This window comes from Scyliorhinus canicula, chromosome 8 (assembly GCF_902713615.1).
Source record: "Scyliorhinus canicula chromosome 8, sScyCan1.1, whole genome shotgun sequence".
NCBI lineage: Eukaryota > Metazoa > Chordata > Chondrichthyes > Carcharhiniformes > Scyliorhinidae > Scyliorhinus > Scyliorhinus canicula.
In genome coordinates, this window is record NC_052153.1 from 187,372,447 (window position 1) to 187,392,398 (window position 19,952).

Genomic DNA, 19,952 nt, shown 5'->3' on the forward strand with positions numbered 1-19,952 from the left:
CGGAGTTTGTGGTTTCAATACTGCCTCTTCGAACATTCCTGTTTCCTTCGCATCAATACTGATGACTTTGTCAGCACACAATCCCCTCCCTCCCTCCCCTCCAACTTGGCTCCCTCTGAACAACGTTCAAACTCCTTCCCGCCCCTCCAGTGTCCCTTCTGGTCAGGCTTTGCTCCTGTAACGCATCCCAGACATTTTAATACATCAATGCAAGTTGTAATGGCAACAGATGGGGAAAGCAGTCAGTATTGTGAATAATGGAGATTCTAGTAGGCAGTGGGAAGAGTGGAGATCGGGAATGGGAATTATCGAGGCCGGATAGTAGCCGGGAGAGCGGAGGCTGATTCATAATGGGAAAAGCAGAGAATCTGGGAATAGAGTTTCTGGTTAGTGGGAAGAATGGAAAGATTGGTCAGAAATGGAAATAGCGAAAACTTTGGTTAGTAACGGGATTGGTCGAGACTGGGTTCAGAATGGAAGTAAGCAGATCATCGAGTTGCTGATGTGAATAGTAAAGGTTAGAATAAAGAAAGCACAGACACTGGATGGGAATAACTGTGGAAAAGGGTAGAGGTTTTTCAGAACAAAAGAGGAACAATAAATTGTAAAAGTAGCCAATTTTACCTTCATCCAACTTCCTGCTTTCAAACGCCTGGGCCTTCAGACCATTGTCGTCGTTTGCAGCGAGCTCCTTCAATCCTCTACTCCAGGGTGAAAGCTGCCAATCTTTCCTGTTCAGTTCAGCATCTGCTTGCTGTCTCCCGGGCGACCAGGTGCTTGACTTGCTGCCCTTTACCTCCTTCACTGTGTACCCACCGCGATCTCCAGCAGCCTGGCGGCCCTCTGGTACGCAGAGTTCTGGAACCGGGGCCTGTATCAACACATAAGGCTGTGCCATGGTGTTTGGGCTGCTCCCGTGGGTAACAGGGTGGCGGGTGGCCGCATCCCCGGTTCCCGGGAAGGTCCGCACCTTACCCACGGCCCCAAGCAGCTTTCTGGGGTCATTGATGACATTGTAAGTGCCCCTTACGTTTGAGAGTTTTCTCCAAAGGTCGTAGACCGGACCAAGACTGCGGCTTGAGTTCGCCGCGTCTCTGCGTCCTGATTTGTAATGCTGTGCCGTGGTCATTGTTTCATACACGTCTCTCTCTGCAGGAGCAGTGCTGTCTCCACCACCTCTGTGGCCGTTGCCATGGCTCAGCCATGCTCCTGACTGCTGGCCCCTTGCAAACCTTTTGCTGTGAGCTCCGGACTCATCACAAATCGTCAAGCTGCGCTCCATGACCGTGTTCAACCTGTCGTCCATGGAATGGCTACGGCTGAAGATGCTTTCCTTAGCACTGGAATCGTTACAGGTGGCAGGCTGCCTGGTCCCTGTTACACCAAGCTGAGAGGTGCCCTTGTCTGTGAGGCGCCTGTTCCTGGCCTCCCACAATGAACCATATATGTCCCCATCACTGTTGTGCCAGTTCCCACCTTGTTGCTTCACCTTATTCTGGTTGGTGCTCCTGGACACTCTTTGGAGTTGCTTGTATTGGTCATTGAGTGGCTCAGTCAGCCCGTACAGCTTATTGAAACATGCCTTCTCTTTGTTTCCACTACCAGGTCCTGCTCCATAAATAACCAGATATACATTTTATAGAATACTGGACTCAACGGAAATCCGAGGGCACAGAAAGGCAAGTTAAAACGATTATGATGATCTTCACCCCTAGATCAATAATCTCCTTGAATGCATGTGGGTCAATAAATGCAAAGCACCCAGTTATACCTTGTGGCACATCAGGAGGACGTCAGGACGGCAACAGAGTTCTCTGCGTTTGCCTGGATGAGTGAAGCTGTTTATTCCACTCAAGATGCTCAACACCATCCAGAACAAAGCAGCCCATTTCATGGACAATGCATCCACCACCTCAAAGACCCACTCCTCTCCATTATGCCTGCAGCGTGTCCCGTGCTGCAATGATTCACCAAAGATCCATTCGACAGAACCCCCTAAATCGGGAACCTCTACCACTTAGCAAAGGCGGCCGTCTGGTGGGGAAGAAAAGTTGCCTCAAAGCTCCCCTCCAGGTCACACGCCGTCATGCATTGGAAATATATTATAGTTGCTGGGTCAAAAATTCTTGAACTTCCGAACTCTCAGCATTGGGGGAGTACCTTCGCCCACACGGACTGCAATTGTTCAAGCTAGCTCACATTCTCAACGGAAATTAGAGATGGACAATAAATACCAGCCTTGCCAGCAACACAAAATCCCATGAATGAATAAAAAGCAAAATATGCTTTGAGACATCACAGCCGAACCTTACAGGACGGGTGTCATGGGGCTGTTTGATGGGACAACCTAGTTACATCATGCCTTGAAATGAAAATGAATGAAAATCGCTTATTGTCACGAGTAGGCTTCAATGAAGTTACTGTGAAAAGCCACATTCCGGCGAGGCTGGTACGGGAATCGAACCGTGCTGCTGGCCTGCTTGGTCTGCTTTAAAAGCCAGCGATTTAGCCCAGTGAGCTAACCCAGCCCCTAGTATCTAGTATCCATTAATTCTCACTTCAAGGAAGAGATTGTTAACAGTGATTTGCTGCAAGAACCCTCCAACTGATTCCCCTTCCCTAATCTAGAATGCGTAGGGTATCCAAACGGAACAGAATGTTCGAGCAGAAGAGTGAGGAAGCCTTGCTGCAATTGTATCGGGCCTTGGTGAGACTGTACGTGGTGCACTGGGTACAGTTTTGGTCGCCTTACCCAAGCTCGGAGAGAGTGCGACAAATATTTGTGCGATTGAGTCCTGGGACGAGAGGGCTGTTTTAACGGAGGAGAGATTGAGCCTACGTTCCCCAGGGAGCTGGTCTCATTTAGATTTAGATTTAGAACAGTACAGCACAGAACAGGCCCTTCGGCCCTCGATGTTGTGCCGAGCAATGATCACCCTACTTAAACCCACGTAACCCTTATCCCAACAATCCCCCCATTAACCTTACACTACGGGCAATTTAGCATGGCCAATCCACCTAACCCGCACATCTTTGGACTGTGGGAGGAAACCGGAGCACCCGGAGGAAACCCACGCACACACGGGGAGGACGTGCAGACTCCACACAGACAGTGACCCAGCCGGGAATCGAACCTGGGACCCTGGAGCTGTGAAGCATTGATGCTAACCACCATGCTACCGTGAGGCCCCGTTGTAGTGCACAGAAGTGCAGAGAACTCTGAGAGGGTTTGACAGGGTCGCTGCTGAAGGGCTGTTTTCCCCGGCAGGTGAGTCTAGGCCCAGGGGGTCATAGTCAAAGGGTAAGAGATCAACACTTTACCACTGAGATGAGTGGGAAATTTCTTCACTCAGAAACCTTCGCAATTTTCTAAATTCGACCCCGGGGGGAGCTGTGACTGTTCAGCCAAGAATTATACCGAAGACTGAGAAGGAGAGGTTTATGGACACTGAGAGAATCAAGGGCTATGAGGCCAGGGCAAGAAAGTGGAGTGAGGTATCCATGATCTCACTGAAACGTGGAGCAGGCCTCAAGTAGGTCCTTCTCATAGATTTCATAGAACCTGGAGCCGTGAAGCAACTGTGTTAACCACTGTGCTACCGTGCTGCTCCATTTCCTCAAGTTCTTGTCAATGGGCTGTGCTGGTCTGTACAGACTCAGCCCATCACTCAATGAACTCAATGGGCCATGGTGTGAGGTGAGTCGGAGGGCGGGGATAGCTATATCCACCATATTAAGAGATGGTGATGTATCTGCACCCCCCCACCCCATCACATGCAGAATCATAGAATTTACAGTGCAGATGGAGGCCATTCGGCCCATCGGATCTGCACCAGTCCTTGGAAAGAGCACCCTACTTAAGCCCACGCCTCCATCCCATCCCCGTAACCCAGTAACCTCACCTAACCTTTTAGACATGAAGGGGCAGTTTAGCATGGCCAATCCACCTAACCTGCACATCTTTCAACTGTGGGAGGAAACCGGAGCACCCGGAGGAAACCCACGCACACACGGGGAGAACGTGCAAACGCCACATAGTCACCCAAGGCCAGAATTGAAGCCGGGTCCCTGGAGGCTGGGAGACAGCAGTGCTAACCACTGTGCCACCGTGTTGTTTGTCAAATGACCCCAAAATCTGTATCAAATTCGTTTTGATCTATTTAAAAGTCCTGGCGTGTGCAGCCAACTTTCAACACCAGGTGAGAAAACAAGATCGTAAGTAAATGTATCGGATTAGGTTACTCTGTTTAATCATCATCGCCCTTCTATAACTACTGAGCGAACGGACCCAGAGTGTCCACCAGAGTTTGTGGCTTTGATACTTGATAATGTGCGTGTCACAATATATTAACATATTGCCCTGGAGAGCATTCAGAAAGCAACTTACACTTAAAGCAACACAAAATATCATGAGGCAATTAGCAGGAGGAGGAACTTCAAAGGACAATGAAGACGTTCATTCATAGGATGTCTGTCACGGCCTTAGCATGTCCTTAAACATTTTACATAGACTGACAGAGAATAAATAGGTCACTCAGCTCAATCAGTCCATATTCCCTTCAAGCCTTCTCCCATCTACATCGATTAATATATCCCTCCAGCCCCTTCTCCCTCAGGGTCTAGTGCCCATGAGAATATTTATCCCAATCATTCCCTGTTGAAGCCATTCCCGCTTTCTTCCCCTGCTTTGGCTCAACAAGTTTCTCTTGAATTCCCCATTGTTGGTGGCTCGTCATACCTCTCAGATAATATCCCAGATATTAGCGGTTAGACTGGGACTGCAGCAGGTGGTGAGGAAACCAACAAGAGGGTAAAACATACTTCGACCTCATCCTCACCAATCTGCCTGCCGCAGGTGCATCTGTCCATGACAGTATTGACAGGAGTGACCACCGCCCAGTCCTTGTGGAGACAAAGTCCTGTCTTCACATTGAGTTTACCCTCCTCATCGCTGTCTTAAGTGGGCTGACCCCGGGGGGGTGCCCCTACAGTGGCCCACCGATCGGCGGGCGGGCTTGTGCCGTGGGGGCACTCTTTTTCTTCCGCCTTCGCCATGGTGTTCACCATGGCGGAGGCAGAAGAGACCCCCTCCCCTGCGCATGCACCGGGATGACGTCAGCAGCCGCTGACACTCCGGCGCATGCGTGGACTTACGCCGGCCGGCGAAGTCCTTTCGGCCCCAGCTGGCGTGGCGCCAAAGGCCGTTCACGCCAGCTGGCGGAGTGGGAACCACTGCGGCGTGGGCCTAGCCCCTCAATGTGAGGGCTTGGCCCCTAAAGTTGCGGAGACTTCTGCACCTTTGGGGCGGCCAGACGCCGGAGTGGTTCACGCAACTCCAACATGCCAGGACCCCCCGCCCCACCGGGTAGGAGAGAATCCTGGTCGAGGACCTCAAATCCTTCTAATGCTGCAGTTTTCTGCGATCTTTCTCCATTTAAATAAGATCAGCCCCTTTATTCTACCTACCAAACTGCAAAACTTAACATTTTCCGACATTATATTCGTCAACCTTGTCGTTCGCCTGAGGTGTGATGATCCTCAGGTTAAATCACCCCTAGTCAGTCCCCCCCCCCCCCCCCCCCCCCCCCCCCCTCAAAGGGGAAAACAGCCTATGGTCATCTGGGACTATGGGACTTTACCTTACCTTACTCACCCAACTTGCCTATATCCCTCAGTGTCACCCTCACCACTTGCCCTCCCACCTATTTTTGTGTCATCCTGTCCTCTGATTCCCCTCTTTGTCCCTGATTCCTCAAACTCTAAATGCATTCATTATTATGTGGCACCTGTCGCAGAGTGTAAAGGGCAGGCTCCATGGGCCATATGACCAGCTTGAGGCCAATCACGCAAACCCTGGCCAATGGGGAGTTTGCTCTCGGCCCTGGGGGCAGGAACCCAGGAAGTGTGGACCAGGGAGCGGAAGAGTAAAGTATAGTGTTCCATGGGTGTTATCTATCTCCCTTTGCCTTTCATCAATAAACCCCCTTTTGTTTACCACTGGAAGCCTCCAGTGTGCCTCGAGCCACCACAACATCTTATCAAAGGACTTTTGGAAATTTCAGAGGGATATAGGCCAGTTGGGTGAGTGGGCAAAAACCTGGCAGAAGGTGGCACTGTCAGCCTGGCTGGGGCACTGCCAGGGTGCCAATCTGGCAGTGCCTGGGTTGCATTTTGATTACAGTGGGAATTGAAGCTGTGGGTGCACTGCCCTTACTGGTGGGGTGTTGGGGGCCCGATGACTCCCTTGTAGGGGAATTGGGGAGGGGGTCACGTTAGGGGGATCTCGCGATCAGGGTTCCATCCCGATCTCTTCTTGCGCTAGCGATCGGAGCCTCTCAGTGCAGGAAATGAGACTAAGTGCGGCCTTGGCAGACCCCCCCCCCCACTGAGACCCTGAAATACAACAGAGTCCCGTTAGGTGGCGGGGTCTTTCTTGCCGCAGCGAGCGCTGGGGAACACCCAACTAAACGTGCTCGACACCGGACTCTGTTTCATTTCTGTTAAATCGGGGCCAGCGAGTATAGGGTGCGGTTTCTTTGGGTGTCACTGGGAAAGGTAAGAGTTGGGTGAGGAGCATCAAGTAAATGTTCAGAAAGTAACCAAAAGAAAACTAGTCCCAAACCTTTTGTGTGAAGCCAGTGGTAACTCTTTACCGGTTTATGTGTCTGTGAAGATATCACTGGGGAAAAGGAATAGTGGGAATTTAAATCAAGTGTTTATATTGAGATCTTTTCCACCTTTTTGTCTGGTGTAACATTGTTCACTTTTCTTGTTTGAACTAATTGGGGTGTTCAAGATGATTAGAGGAGTTCAGAGGCTAGATAGAGAGAAACAATCTCTTCTGAGTCCAGAACAACAGGGGGTTAATCTTAAAATTAAAACTAGGCAGCTCACGGAGCATTTACTCACACACAGCACACAGGGTGTGGTAGAAATCTGAGAATTTCTACCCCTTAAAAGTGGTTGAGCTGTTTGAACATTTCAAAACTGAGACTGGTAGATCTCTGTCAGGTGAAAGTATTAAGGGTGAGGGGACCAAGCCATGGTTCAACTGAATGGCAGAAGGAGCTCGAGGGGCTGAATGGCTGCCTCCTGTTCCCACAAACGAAAAAAAAATAACTTGCAAAGCAATTCCTTCCTTTCTTTAACTCACAAGCTGATTTGGTCCCATTGTTCCAGAACATCAACCTGATTAGAACGATCCCTGGGATGAGAGCTCTCCTATGCTGCAAGACAGACTTCACAGAATCACAGAATTACACAGTGCAGAAGAGGCCCTTCGGCCCATCGAGTCTGCACTGACACATGAAAAACAACTGACCTGTCTACCTAATCCCATTTGCCAGCACTTGGCCCATAGCCTCGAACGTTAAGATGTGTCAAGAGCTCATCCAGGTACCTTTTAAAGGATGCGAGGCAACCCACCTCTACCACCCTCCCAGGCAGCACGTTCCAGACCGTCACCACCCTCTGGGTAAAATGGTTTCCTCAAATCCCCCCTTAGCTTCTTGCCTCTCACCTTGAAGTTGTGTCGCCTTGTAACTGACCCTTCAACTCAGGGGAACAGCCGCTCCCTATCCACCCTGTCCACGCCCCTCATAATCCTGTCCACCTCGATCAGACAGCCCTCAATCTTTTCTGCTCCAGCGAAAACAACCCAAGCCAATCCAACCTCTCTTCATAATATAAACGTGTCAGCAATGTTATAACTCGTGGAATAAAAAGGACAGCAGGGACATGGATACGAAATGGGCTGAGCGACAGGAAACGGAGTAATGGTTCATGGATGTTTTTCGGGCTGGAGAAAGATATAGTGGTGTTCCCTAGGGATCAGTGTTGGTGTAGTGGTGTTCCCTAGGGATCAGTGTCGGTATAGCGGTGTTCCCTAGGGATCAGTGTCAGCATAGCGGTGTTCCCTGGGGATCGGTGTCGGTATAGCGGTGTTCCCTAGGGATCAGTGTCGGTATAGCGGTGTTCCCTGGGGATCGGTGTCGGTATAGCGGTGTTCCCTAGGGATCAGTGTCGGTATAGCAGTGTTCCCTGGGGATCGGTGTCGGTATAGCGGTGTTCCCTAGGGATCAGTGTCGGTATAGCGGTGTTCCCTAGGGATCAGTGTCGGTATAGCGGTGTTCCCTGGGGATCGGTGTCGGTATAGCGGTGTTCCCTAGGGATCAGTGTCGGTATAGCGGTGTTCCCTAGGGATCAGTGTCGGTATAGCGGTGTTCCCTAGGGATCAGTGTCGGTATAGCGGTGTTCCCTAGGGATCAGTGTCGGTATAGCGGTGTTCCCTAGGGATCAGTGTCGGTATAGCGGTGTTCCCTTGGGATCAGTGTCGGTATAGCGGTGTTCCCTAGGGATCAGTGTTGGTATAGCGGTGTTCCCTAGGGATCAGTGTTGGTATAGCGGTGTTCCCTTGGGATCAGTGTCAGTATAGCGGTGTTCCCTAGGGATCTGTGTCGGTATAGCGGTGTTCCCTTGGGATCAGTGTCGGTATAGCGGTGTTCCCTAGGGATCAGTGTCGGTATAGCGGTGTTCCCTAGGGATCAGTGTCGGTATAGCGGTGTTCCCTAGGGATTAGTGTCGGTATAGCGGTGTTCCCTAGGGATCAGTGTCGGTATCGCGGTGTTCCCTAGGGATCAGTGTCGGTATAGCGGTGTTCCCTAGGGATCAGTGTCGGTATAGCGGTGTTCCCTAGGGATCAGTGTCGGTATAGCGGTGTTCCCTAAGGATCAGTGTCGGTATAGCGGTGTTCCCTAGGGATCAGTGTTGGTATAGCGGTGTTCCCTAGGGATCAGTGTCGGTATAGCGGTGTTCCCTAGGGATCAGTGTCGGTATAGCAGTGTTCCCTAGGGATCAGTGTCGGGAGCTTTGCTTTTCCTGACATAACAATGACCTGGACCCCGATTGTACAGGGCACAGTTTCAAACTTTGTGGATGATACAAAACTTTGAAGAGTTGTCGGGAGGCTGGTGTAGAACTTCAAAAAGGACACGCAGAAGTTGGAAGAATGGGCCGACAGATGGCAGATGAAGTTCAATGCAGAGAAATGTGATTCATTTTGGCAGGAAGAACATGGGGAGACAACGCAATGATGAAGGAGGTGCAAGAGCAGTGGGACCTGGGTGTCTATGTGCACCGATCATTGAAGGACAGGTGGAAAAAGCAGTTAATAAAACCGAGATTCTCCGTCGGCGGGATCCTCCGCTTCGCCGGGAGCGCACTCATGCCCGGGAATTTCCCAACGGCATGGGGGTGGCCACAATGGGAAACCCCATAGGCCAGATGCCGGGATGGAGAATCCCGCTGCCGCCGGGGGCCCGGCGCACTAGGAAACGGGTGCGGCGGGACGGAGAATCCCACCCACAGCATCCTGGGTTTCATTAATAGGGGCATAGAATACACATTAAGGTTCAATATAACCTCCTTGCTTAAGGTGCACCTCAGCTGGAGTAGTGTGTCAGTTCTGGGAGACGCCCTTGAGGAAGGACGGGACGGAGAGAGTGCAGAAAGGTTCACGAGAATGGCTCCATAGACGGGGAACTCCAGTTATGAAGAGTGATTTGAGAACCAGCACTGTTTTCCTTGGAGAAACGAAGGCTGGGGGGGGGGGGGGGGGGGGGAAGTTTGATAAAGGTTTTCAAAATCATGAGGAGCCTGGACACAGTAGATACCAAGTACCTGCTCCCACGCGTGAAAAGATCGAGAACGAGAGGGCTTACAGAAATTGGGAAGAGAAGCAAAAGTGGTGGGAGAAAGAACGTATTGACACAGCGAGTGGTTAAGGTCTGAAATGCACTGCATGAGAGTGTGGTGCAGGCAGGTTGAACAGAGTCACTCAAAAGGCAATTGCGCCGTTATCTGATGAGGAAGAATGTGCTGCGTAAAGGGACGGCAATCTTGGAGAATGGCACTCAGTGAGTGTTCATTCGGAGAGCCGGTTCAGACACGATGGGCTGAACGGCCTCCTTCTGTGCTGTACCAATCCTGTGATCCCGTGAGGAGATTAGGTACAGTTGGCCTAGATTCTCTGACGCTTAGAAGAATGAGAGGTGATCTCGTCACACGATGCACAGGGGCTTGGCAGGGTGAAAACGGGGTCACAGGACTAGGATTTTCCAGTCCCGCCCACTGTGGGAAACATGTCAGGACCACCTAAAATTTGACAGGCCAGCAAAAGGACCCGGTGACTTTGGGCGGGAATTGCTGGTCCCGGGAAGGGCAGGAACAGAAACGTCACGCCCAGAGTATGGAATCAGTGGTTGGTCTTCACTCAGGTTGTGAAACGTCAGAGTTTTCTTTCCCAGAAGGCCCTGGATGCTCAGCCAGTGAGTTGACGACTGAGATCATTAGGTTTTTTGGACTGTAAAATATTGGAAACGAGCGGGCAAGTGTAGCTGAGGTGGAAAATCAGACATAAGAATTTGAGTCGTGGGGAAGGCGCCGCCCTTTTAAAAAAAATGTCAGGCAGTGTCCATTTGTCTCCAGAGCGAAGCCGCGTATCTTGCCAACCCAGTCAAGTTGTTAATCACCTTCTTTTCACAAGAAATAGTTCCTCATATCTCTCCTAACCCTACCCTGTCAGTTGTGTCGTCGCGTGCTGCTGTATTTCCATTTCAGGATTAGAATCCTTTCAGTGCAGAAGGAGGCCGTTCGGCCCATCGGGGCTGCACCGACCTTCCAAAAGAGCACCCGACCCATGTCCACTCACCCGTCCTATCCGCGTAACCCCACCTGCACATTCCTGGGCGCAAAGGGGCAATTTAGCATGGCCAATGCACCTAACGTGCTCATCTTTGTGACTGTGGGAGGAAACCGGAGCACCCGGAGGAAACCCACGCAGACACGGGGAGGACGTGCAGACTCCGCACAGACAGCGACCCAAGGCCGGAATCGCACCGGGCTCCCTGGCACTGCGAGGCAGCAGTGCTAACCATCGTGCCACCATGCCTGCCCACAGTACAGTCTTGCAGTAAAGTCCCAAATTCAATACCCCCATCCTGTTTGGTATGTCATGTTCCTCTGTGAAGATTTATTTTTTTTCTTATGGGTTTGGATTTCAAAGCTGAAACTTTTGGAATTCTGCAATTCGTTTTGACTCGACTATAATACCCATCAACACAGGCCACACCGAAAGGAAACCAGTTTGGGCCAGTGTGTCCATGCCAACGTTTTGAAGGCACTATCCTATTAACTCCTCACTCTCCCTCCACTTTCCCCATGGCCCTGCAATTTCTATCCTCTCGATTATTTATCCAGTTTGCGTTTGAGAGTTACGACTGAATCTGCTTCCACCATCCCTCCAGGCCAAGCACTCACTGAATAAAATAAAAAGCCTCCTCTCATCTCCCCTCTGGTTCTCCTGGCAGATGTCCTCACTCGAAATCCTCGCCAGTGGGAGAAATTTCTTCCCATTTACTCTGTCAAAACCCCTTGGGGGCGATTCTCCAAAGTGGAGACTAAGTGTTCGCGCCGTCGAGAACGCCGTCGCTTTACACGATGGCGCAAAACGGGCACGGGGACAACAGATTCTGTCCCCACCGGGGGCCAGCACGGCGCTGGAGCGGTTCACGCCGCTCCAGCCTCCCTTCCCAGCGCCACGCCAACCCGCGCATGCGTGGGGGACTTCTTCAGCGCGCCGGCCCCTTGGCAACATGGCGAAGGGGTTCAGGGGCCGGCGCACAACAAAGTAGGCCCGGGGGGGGAGAGGCCCGCCTGCTGATCGGTGGGCCCCGATCGCGGGCCAGACCCCATCGGAGGCCCCCCCCCCCCCCCCCCCCCCCCCCCCCCCCCCCCGGTGAAGGACCGCTTTTCCCCGCCCCACAGGCCGCCCCTCGACCCTTCATGGAGAGTTCTCTCCGTCAGCGACCGGGGTAAAGGGCGCCGGCGAGACTCTGTCTTATCCGCGCGGCCGTTCACCCCATCAAGGCCGGAGAATCAGCGGCCCCACCGATTCCAGCGGCCCACGGCCGGCGCCGCGTCAAACGCGCCGGCGCAAATGGCACCGATTCTCCGCACCTCGGAGAATCGCGTGCCGGAGTCAGGCCGCCTTGTCACAGTTGCCGAGATTCTCCGGCCCGGCGTGGGGCTCAGAGAATCGCGCCCCTCATTTCTCTTGGAAAACTGTCACTTCCTGACAAATACTTAATTGCAACATCAAAATTGGAAATCAAACCCTCATCTAGAGCGGGCGCAGGAACATTAAAATCTGACACCAAATATTGTTTTCAGCCCAATCTTTACTTGCCCAGGTCTTTGACATGTAAATATATAGAGAAATAAATACAATTGTCCCGTTTCCCGTCTGGATAGAGACGTAACCTCGATAATCCTCGTCTCTCCCGCTCAACAAACGGTGAGGGAAAGCTCGAGATCTTCGTAGGCCTCTTGTCGTGTGTATTGCCCTATTGCCCTGATTGATTCAACATATCCCGATTGCAGTTATTGTGCACAAGAAATGAAGTAGATCCCACACAGCACCAATCTGTACGCCATCTCGCATGCAGCTGATCATCTTAAGCACCAGTGTTCCGCCTCCCTATCTTGAGCCCCCTCACTTCATAACGTGCCAATAATGAAAATAACTCAATGGACCACACAATCTGCACATCGGCAGGAAATAAATAAGTGTAAATCTAAAAGGAATGCGAAAAAAAATCAAATAAAAACCTTAAATCATATGAGCTTAGACCAAATCCCACGTGCGCATGTCTGTATTTCTGTCAGTTACCCTCCAAGGGCGACTGATATTTTCCACTCCGCCAATCTGCAGGTTACAGCTTTGCCCCTGATACAGCACGGCAGCAGATACCAACAACGTAACAGAGAAGAGTTTACCATTCTTACCTGGAACAACAGGGATGGACGCGGTGCCCGGCTGCCAGGCTGGTGTTCCCTGTACAGTGACAATAAGAAAAGAGATCATGTTGATAATTTTGCCCATTTATCCACCATTGCCAAGCTCGTTATTTTATGTTTTGCCGGCCAGCAGACAATCTTCTCCCCCAGCATTACAACTGAATTAATTCAGATTTAAAAAAAAACTGAGTGGGGCCATCTGGAGGAAGTCCGGGGCGGGATTCTCTCAGCCCGGGGTCGGGCCGGAGAATCCCCATGACCGGCGCGAATCGAGCCACGCTGTCCCGATGCCGGCACGAGATTCTCCGCAGAGCGGAGAATCAGCGCCATTGGCGCCGGCATGGTTGGCGCGGTCGTGGCCCACTCTACGCGGCCGATTCTTGGCCGGGGATGGGCCGAGCGGCCATCGTAAAAACGCCGAGTCCCGCCGGCGCCGTCCACATCTGCTCTCAGCCGGTGGGAACTCGGCATGGAAGGGTCGGGGAGGGTGGCCTGTGGGGAGGGGGGGGGGGGGGGGGCGACCCCGCGGGGGGGGGGGGCTCTGATGTGGCCTGGCCCACGATCGGGGCCCACCAATCGGCGGGCCTGCCTCTCTGGCTGGGGTCTCATTTCTTCCGTGCTGGCCCCTGTAGCCCTGCACCATGTTGCATCGGGGCCGGCGCGTTGAAGGAGGCCCCTGCGCATGCACGGATCCCGCGGCGGACCAGTTCGCACCGGGATCAGCAGCTGGAGAGGCGTGGACCGCTCCAGTGCCGTGCTGGCCCCTTTTGCAGGCCAGAATTAGTCGTCAGGACGGATTAGAGAATCCCGCCCCAGACGTTTGCAAAGCGGCCGTGAAATACATTACCCAAAAGGACAGCCAATGTGGTACTGCACAACTGGGGGCTGTGTTTGTTTGGTCAGTGTTTATGGTTGTTGAAGCTTTTCATGGCCAATCAGTCCATACAAAGTCTATTGCTAGGTATGATTATGATTGGGCAGCACTTGCTGAACAATCCCAAGTACGCTAGTAGCTACAATAACAACCAATTTGGAATAATATGTGCAAGCCTTGCACCTTTTCTGAATTACCCGAGAGCTTCGGAAGTCTATATTTCCCCATTGATTTCTCCATGGCAAAACCTTGGCCAATCAGACTCAACCTGCCCATCAATCGTCATTCCTTTTCTTCTATAGTATAAATTGTTGTGAGCATTTGAAATTTGGCATTCCTGTGTTTGTCCTGAGGAGTGCAAGATGAAAAGCTTAAGCAGCATGTCTCTCTTTTCAGCAATGTGTAAGATTTGCACTACCAAGAAAAGTCGCATCCTTATGTTCAAACCCCGCCATGGCCTGATCCCCTCCCTATCTCTGCAATCCCTTTTCCAATTCTGACCTATTGAGCATCCCTGATTTCAAATTCTCTACTGGAGGCTGTCGTGCGTTCAGCTGCCTGGGTTTGAAGTTCTGGAATCTCACCCTTAAACCTCTCTACCGCTCCCGCCTCTAAATCATTCCTTAAACCATCTTTTCATGAAGCGTTTGGCCGCCTGCTTGCTGACATTTCTGTGAATGACTGTGGGACTGTTTCAGTGTTTTAAAGGTGCCACCTTAATGCAAATTGTTGTTGTTGCTGGTCTGATGACCCAATGGTTATTAGATTAAATTGTGCCATGCAAATAAAGAAATTGTCATGAGAATGTTGCTTTAAGAAATGTTTGGCTGCTCATATTACTGCAGTGATGCCAGAGTGTGGGTAGAGCTGGGCTGTCGGTCAGCTTTTTACTTTTGTTTTAGGCTGTTTGCTGCAGGGTGTGTTTTAGTTTCGTTTTCAGAGCTGGATAGCTGCAGTCACAGCCAGAAGGTGTATGAATCTCTCTCTGTAATCTAAAGACTGTAAATCGATCCCGGTGATTTAAAACTAATAACAGTGATGACTTTAACCTGATGTACTTCTGGTGTTTTCAGTCTTATGGATGTTAAAAGGAAAGTTTAAAGGATTACTTGTATTTTTTGGGGGGTTGCATTTGAATTAATGGTTGCTAAGGTGTTACATAGAACATAGAACAGTACAGCACAGAACAGGCCCTTCGGCCCTCGATGTTGTGCCGAGCAATGATCACCCTACTCAAACCCACGTATCCACCCTATACCCGTAACCCAACAACCCCCCCCCCCCCCCCAACCTTACTTTTTAGGCCACTACGGGCAATTTAGCATGGCCAATCCACCTAACCCGCACATCTTTGGACTGTGGGAGGAAACCGGAGCACCCGGAGGAAACCCACGCACACACGGGGAGGACGTGCAGACTCCGCACGGACAGTGACCCAGCCGGGAATCGAACCTGGGACCCTGGAGCTGTGAAGCATTTATGCTAACCACCATGCTACCGTGCTGCCCCCAATGTTCACTGTTTGTTTTAAAAAAGGTTAACTCGAGTTCATCGAATAAACATTGTTTTGCTTTAAAAAATACTTCTCCATTTCTGCTGTACCGTACTTGTAGAGTGGGCCGTGTGCTCCCCATACCACAATCTATTAAAGGTTGTGGGTCAGGTGAACTCCATAATACACTTTGGGGTTCTCGATACCCTGGCCCATAACAAAATACAGATCAATAAATCTGGTAACCTGTAGGCTGCCACAATGACTATGAAGCTGACAGGTTCCTGTATCCTGGCACCCCTGAGGAGCTTAGTGGTAGCATTCTCACCTCTGTAATAATCTTGATTATTATCACAAGTAGGCTTACATCAACACTGCAATGAAGTGACTGTGAAAAGCCCCTAGTCACCACATTCCGGCGCCTGTTCGGGTACATGGAGGGAGAATTCAGAATGTCCAATTCACCTAACAAGCACGTCTTTCAGGACCTGTGGGAGGAAACCGGAGCACCCGGAGGAAACCCACGCAGACACAGGGAGAACATGCAGACTCTGCACAGGCAGTGATCCAAGCCGGGAATCGAACCTAGGACCCTGGGGCTGTGAAGCAACAGTGCTAACTACCATGCTACCGTGCCGTGCCCCCTCTGTGCCAGGAGGTTGCCGGTTCAGGTCCCACTCTGGGGGCGTGAGTCTATGATCTTAGCTGATGATACTGAGGGACGTTACTGGATAAGGATGGCCGGTTCCCTTCGCCAAAGGAAATTAATGAAGCAGTTGAGTTTTTATGACAATGTGACAGCTTCGTGGTCACTTCTGCTGATACCATCTATTCATTTCCAGGTTTTTTAAAAAAGCTGAATTGAAAATCTCACAATGCCTGGTGGAATTTGAAATTGCATTTGTTTCATTATTAGGCAATCCTCTCAAATATTAGGCATCAGCCGTCAACCACTGGGGTGTGGGGTGGATGAAGGAAGACGTTGCACTACTGTCACTGGACCAGCAATCCAGACGACCCAGTATTATGGCACGGGTTCAAATCGCTCCACGGTAGCTGGTAGAATTTATATTCAGTTAATAAAACCTGGAATTGAAAACAAGTCTCAGTAATGGTGAGCATAACAACTATCTTTGATTGTCACAAAAACTCATCTGCTTCACTAATCTCCTTTAGGGAAGGAAATCTGCCGTCCTTACCCGGTCTGGCCTACATGTGACTCCAGATCCACAGCAATGTGGTTGACTCTTAACTGCCCTCTGAAATTGCCCAGTCCGAGGGCAACTAAAAATGGGTATCAAATGCTGAATCTGTCATCGATGCACCTCTCACATAGAAACACACAAAACCGGAGCCGAGGTTGACCATTTGGACCCTCGAGCCTGCTCTGCCGTTCAATAAAATCATGTCTGATCTGCCTGTGTTTCGGATTCCACATTCCCATTTACCTCCAATCACCTTTGATTCCCTTGCCTGTACAAGAACTGACTACCTCCGCCTGAAAAATATTCAATAACTCCGCCTCCACTGCCTTCTGAGGCAGCGAGGTTCAATGTCCCACAACCCTCAAAGGGAAACAATTTATCCTCATTTTTGTCCCAAAAGGGCAACCCCCTAATTTTAGAAGCATGGTCCCTAGTTCTGGACTCATCCACAAGAGGAACAATCCTCTCCACGTCCACCTGCTCAAGACGGTTCGGGATCTTACATACTTCAATCAACTCCTCACTCTTCTAAACTCCAACGGGAACAAGTCTAGTCCGTCCAACCATTCCTCATAAGAATATCTGCTCATTCCAGGTATCAATCTAGTAAACCTCCTCAGAACCACCTCCAATGTACTTACACAAGCGATTATTATTATTATTATCCTTCCTTAAATAAGTAAACTGAGGGGCAGCACGGTGGCACAGTGGTTAGCATTGCTGCCTACGGCGCTGAGGACCCGGGTTCGAATCCCGGCTCTGGGTCACTGTCTGTGAGGAGTTTGCACATTCTCCCCGTGTCTGCGTGGGTTTCACCCCCACAACCCAAAGATGTGCAGGTTAGGTGGATTGGCCACGCTAAATTGCCCCCTAATTGGAAAAATAATTGGGTACTCTAAATTTAAAAAATAAAAAAAATAAAAAATAAGTAAACTGAAACCTTACAAGGTTTGAAATATGGGGCTGGATTCTCCGCAGCCCCGCACAGAAATCGCGTTGGGCGTGGGGGCGATTAATCCAGCCCCATGGCTTTTTAAATCAACTCCCTTCCTGTCCGGAACACAAGGATGAGAATTTGTAAATTGAGGCACTACTGCAACTGGGATAATGGACTGGGGGTAGCGAGACAGAGGAATGTTTGGTCCAAGTTTGGATACAGGCATCATGAATGTTCTTCGGTATAAGTAGAGTAGAAGATGGGATGGTAGTACAATCAATACGCTACCCATAAAATATGTTTGGCACCAATATTTAAGAACATAAACAGGAGCAACAGTCGACCAAACGGCCATCGTGGCGACTTTGCCATTCAGTGTGATCATGGCAGTTCTGGGGCTGCACTTTCTCTTCCGCTCCCACTTTTGGAGAAAGGCAACATCTTGCCTCTGAGCCTTCGCAGTGAATGTTGCGGGTCGGATAGTGTGTGCGACGGGCTGTTGGCAGCTGCAGGGTTTGGAGGAAAAAGGGCGCTGTACCTTTAATTTCCATCGGGTGGTGCTGCTGCGAATAGTGAGAGCTTTGGCTGCTTTGCTGTCAACGCCGAGAATGACAACAAGAACAGGTTGCGTTAGTATAGCGTCCGGGATTCTCCGATCTGAGTTCGCCCTGCCACCGGAGAATCCGTGAACGGGCGGAGAATTCCAGCCAGTGTCTTTTCACACAGTGAAACATCAGAGGGGCGTGTCTTGTTGACGCTGAGACACAAAGGGCGGGATTCTCTAATCCCACGGCAGAGTGTCCACGCAGAGTGAACGGGCCGAACCGACGACTAATTCTGGCCCGCAAAAAGTTAACGACACTCCAGCTGCTGATCCCGGCGCGAGCTGGGCGCAGCGGGATCAGCGCATGCGCAGTGCCTTCCTTCAACCCGCCGGCCCCGACGCAACATGGCGCAGGACGACAGGGGCCGACGCAGAAGAAACAAGGGCCCCAGCCAGAGAGGCTGGCTGCCGATCAGTGGGCCCCGGTTGCGGGCCAGGCCACATCGGAGCCCCCCCCCCCCCCCCCCCCCCCCCCCGGGGTCGGACCCCCCTCCTACCCCCACAGGCCGTCCCCCGACCCTTCCCCGCCGAGTTCCCGCCGGCTGAGAGCAGGTGTGGACAGCGCCGGCGGGACTTGCCGCTTTCACGACGGCCGTGTAAAACGCCCCGCGACCAGCGCCGCGACAACCACGCTGGTCGCGGGGATTTTCCGGCCCGGCTTCGGGCTGAGTGAATCCCATCCATAAGGTAACATTAGAGCAGGTGTCTGGTCCAAAGAGTAGGGGCGGGATTCACAGACCCCCCGCCGTGTCGGAGAATCGCCATTGGGCGGCGTGAATCCCACCCCGCCGCTCCGACGCTGGCTGATGAATTCTCCGGCGCCGATTTTTGGGCGGGGGCGGAGATGGTGCCACGCAAGTCGGGGACCATTGGCAGCGGCACCCCCGGCGATTCTCCGGGCCCCGATGGGCCGACGGCTGCCCGTTTTCAGCCAGTCCCGCTGGCGTGGATTAGACAAGGTCCACGCCGGCGGGGCCTGGCTTTGAGGGCGGCTTGCAGAGTCGTCAGGGGGTGCGGGTGGATCCGGAACTGTGGCCTGTCCCGCAATCGGGGCCCACAGACCGGCGGGCGGACCTGTGCCGTGGGGGCACTCTTTCCCTCCGCGCCGGCCTGCGTAAGGCTCCGCAATGGCCGGCGCGGAGAAGAAACCCCCTGCTCATGCGCAGGAATCACGCCAGCGGTTCTGCGCATGCGCCAGAACACGCTGGCCGGCGGAGGCCCTTCGACGCCGGTTGGCACGGCGCCAACCCTCCAGTGCCGGCCTAGCCCCCAACGCCGGAGTGGTTCACGCCACTCTTTGGCGCCGGTATGGGCTGCCCCGCCGATTGCGGGAGAATCCCGGCCGAGGTTTTTCGGAGAATCTCAAAGGATCTCGAGAGGCAGAGCAGGGAAAGGGTTTAGGGACAAAAACAGAAAATACTGGGTAATCACTGCAGGTCTGACAGCATCTGTGGAGGGAGGGGGGAGCGAGCGTTTCCAGTCTGGCTGACTCTTTCTTGAGGGAGTTTGGTCAACAAAATGGTTTGGAAATGTTGAATTTTTAAAAATAAATTCAGAGTACCCAATCAACTGTTCCAATTAAGGGGCAATTTAGCATGACTAATCCACCTAACCTGGGTTATGGGGGGTGAAACCAATGCAAACATGGGGAGAATGTGCAAACTCTACACGGACAGTGACCCAGAGCCGGGATCGAACCTGGGACCTCGGCGCCGTGAGGCAGCAGTGCTAACCCACTGCGCCACCGGGCAGCCTGGGAAATGTGGAATTTAAGAACCTTGGGAATGAAAAGTGAATAAATGAGAATGAGAAAAACAATTCCAGCTGTACAAAGTAATATTTGCCTTACGTAACACGCATCTAGTAGCACCTGTTTGCCGTTCCTAAGTTCTAACTCTGACTAATCTGTATACCTGGAGCCTTAGGTCAGTGGAGTTCATGGCTAATCAGAGACGGCACACCATATTAAACAGGAACTCTGCCCT

At 51.7% G+C, this 19,952-nt stretch overlaps 1 protein-coding gene across 1 annotated transcript in view; it reads right to left on the reverse strand.

The window, feature by feature from the left end:
* dok7b (docking protein 7b) overlaps positions 1-19,952 on the reverse strand; it is a 98,508-nt gene that overhangs the window by 39,517 nt on the left and 39,039 nt on the right. The window contains exon 8 of the mRNA XM_038805847.1: positions 12,844-12,892. Within this exon, the coding sequence (XP_038661775.1) occupies positions 12,844-12,892 (49 nt within the window). The remainder of the gene's footprint in view (positions 1-12,843; positions 12,893-19,952) is intronic.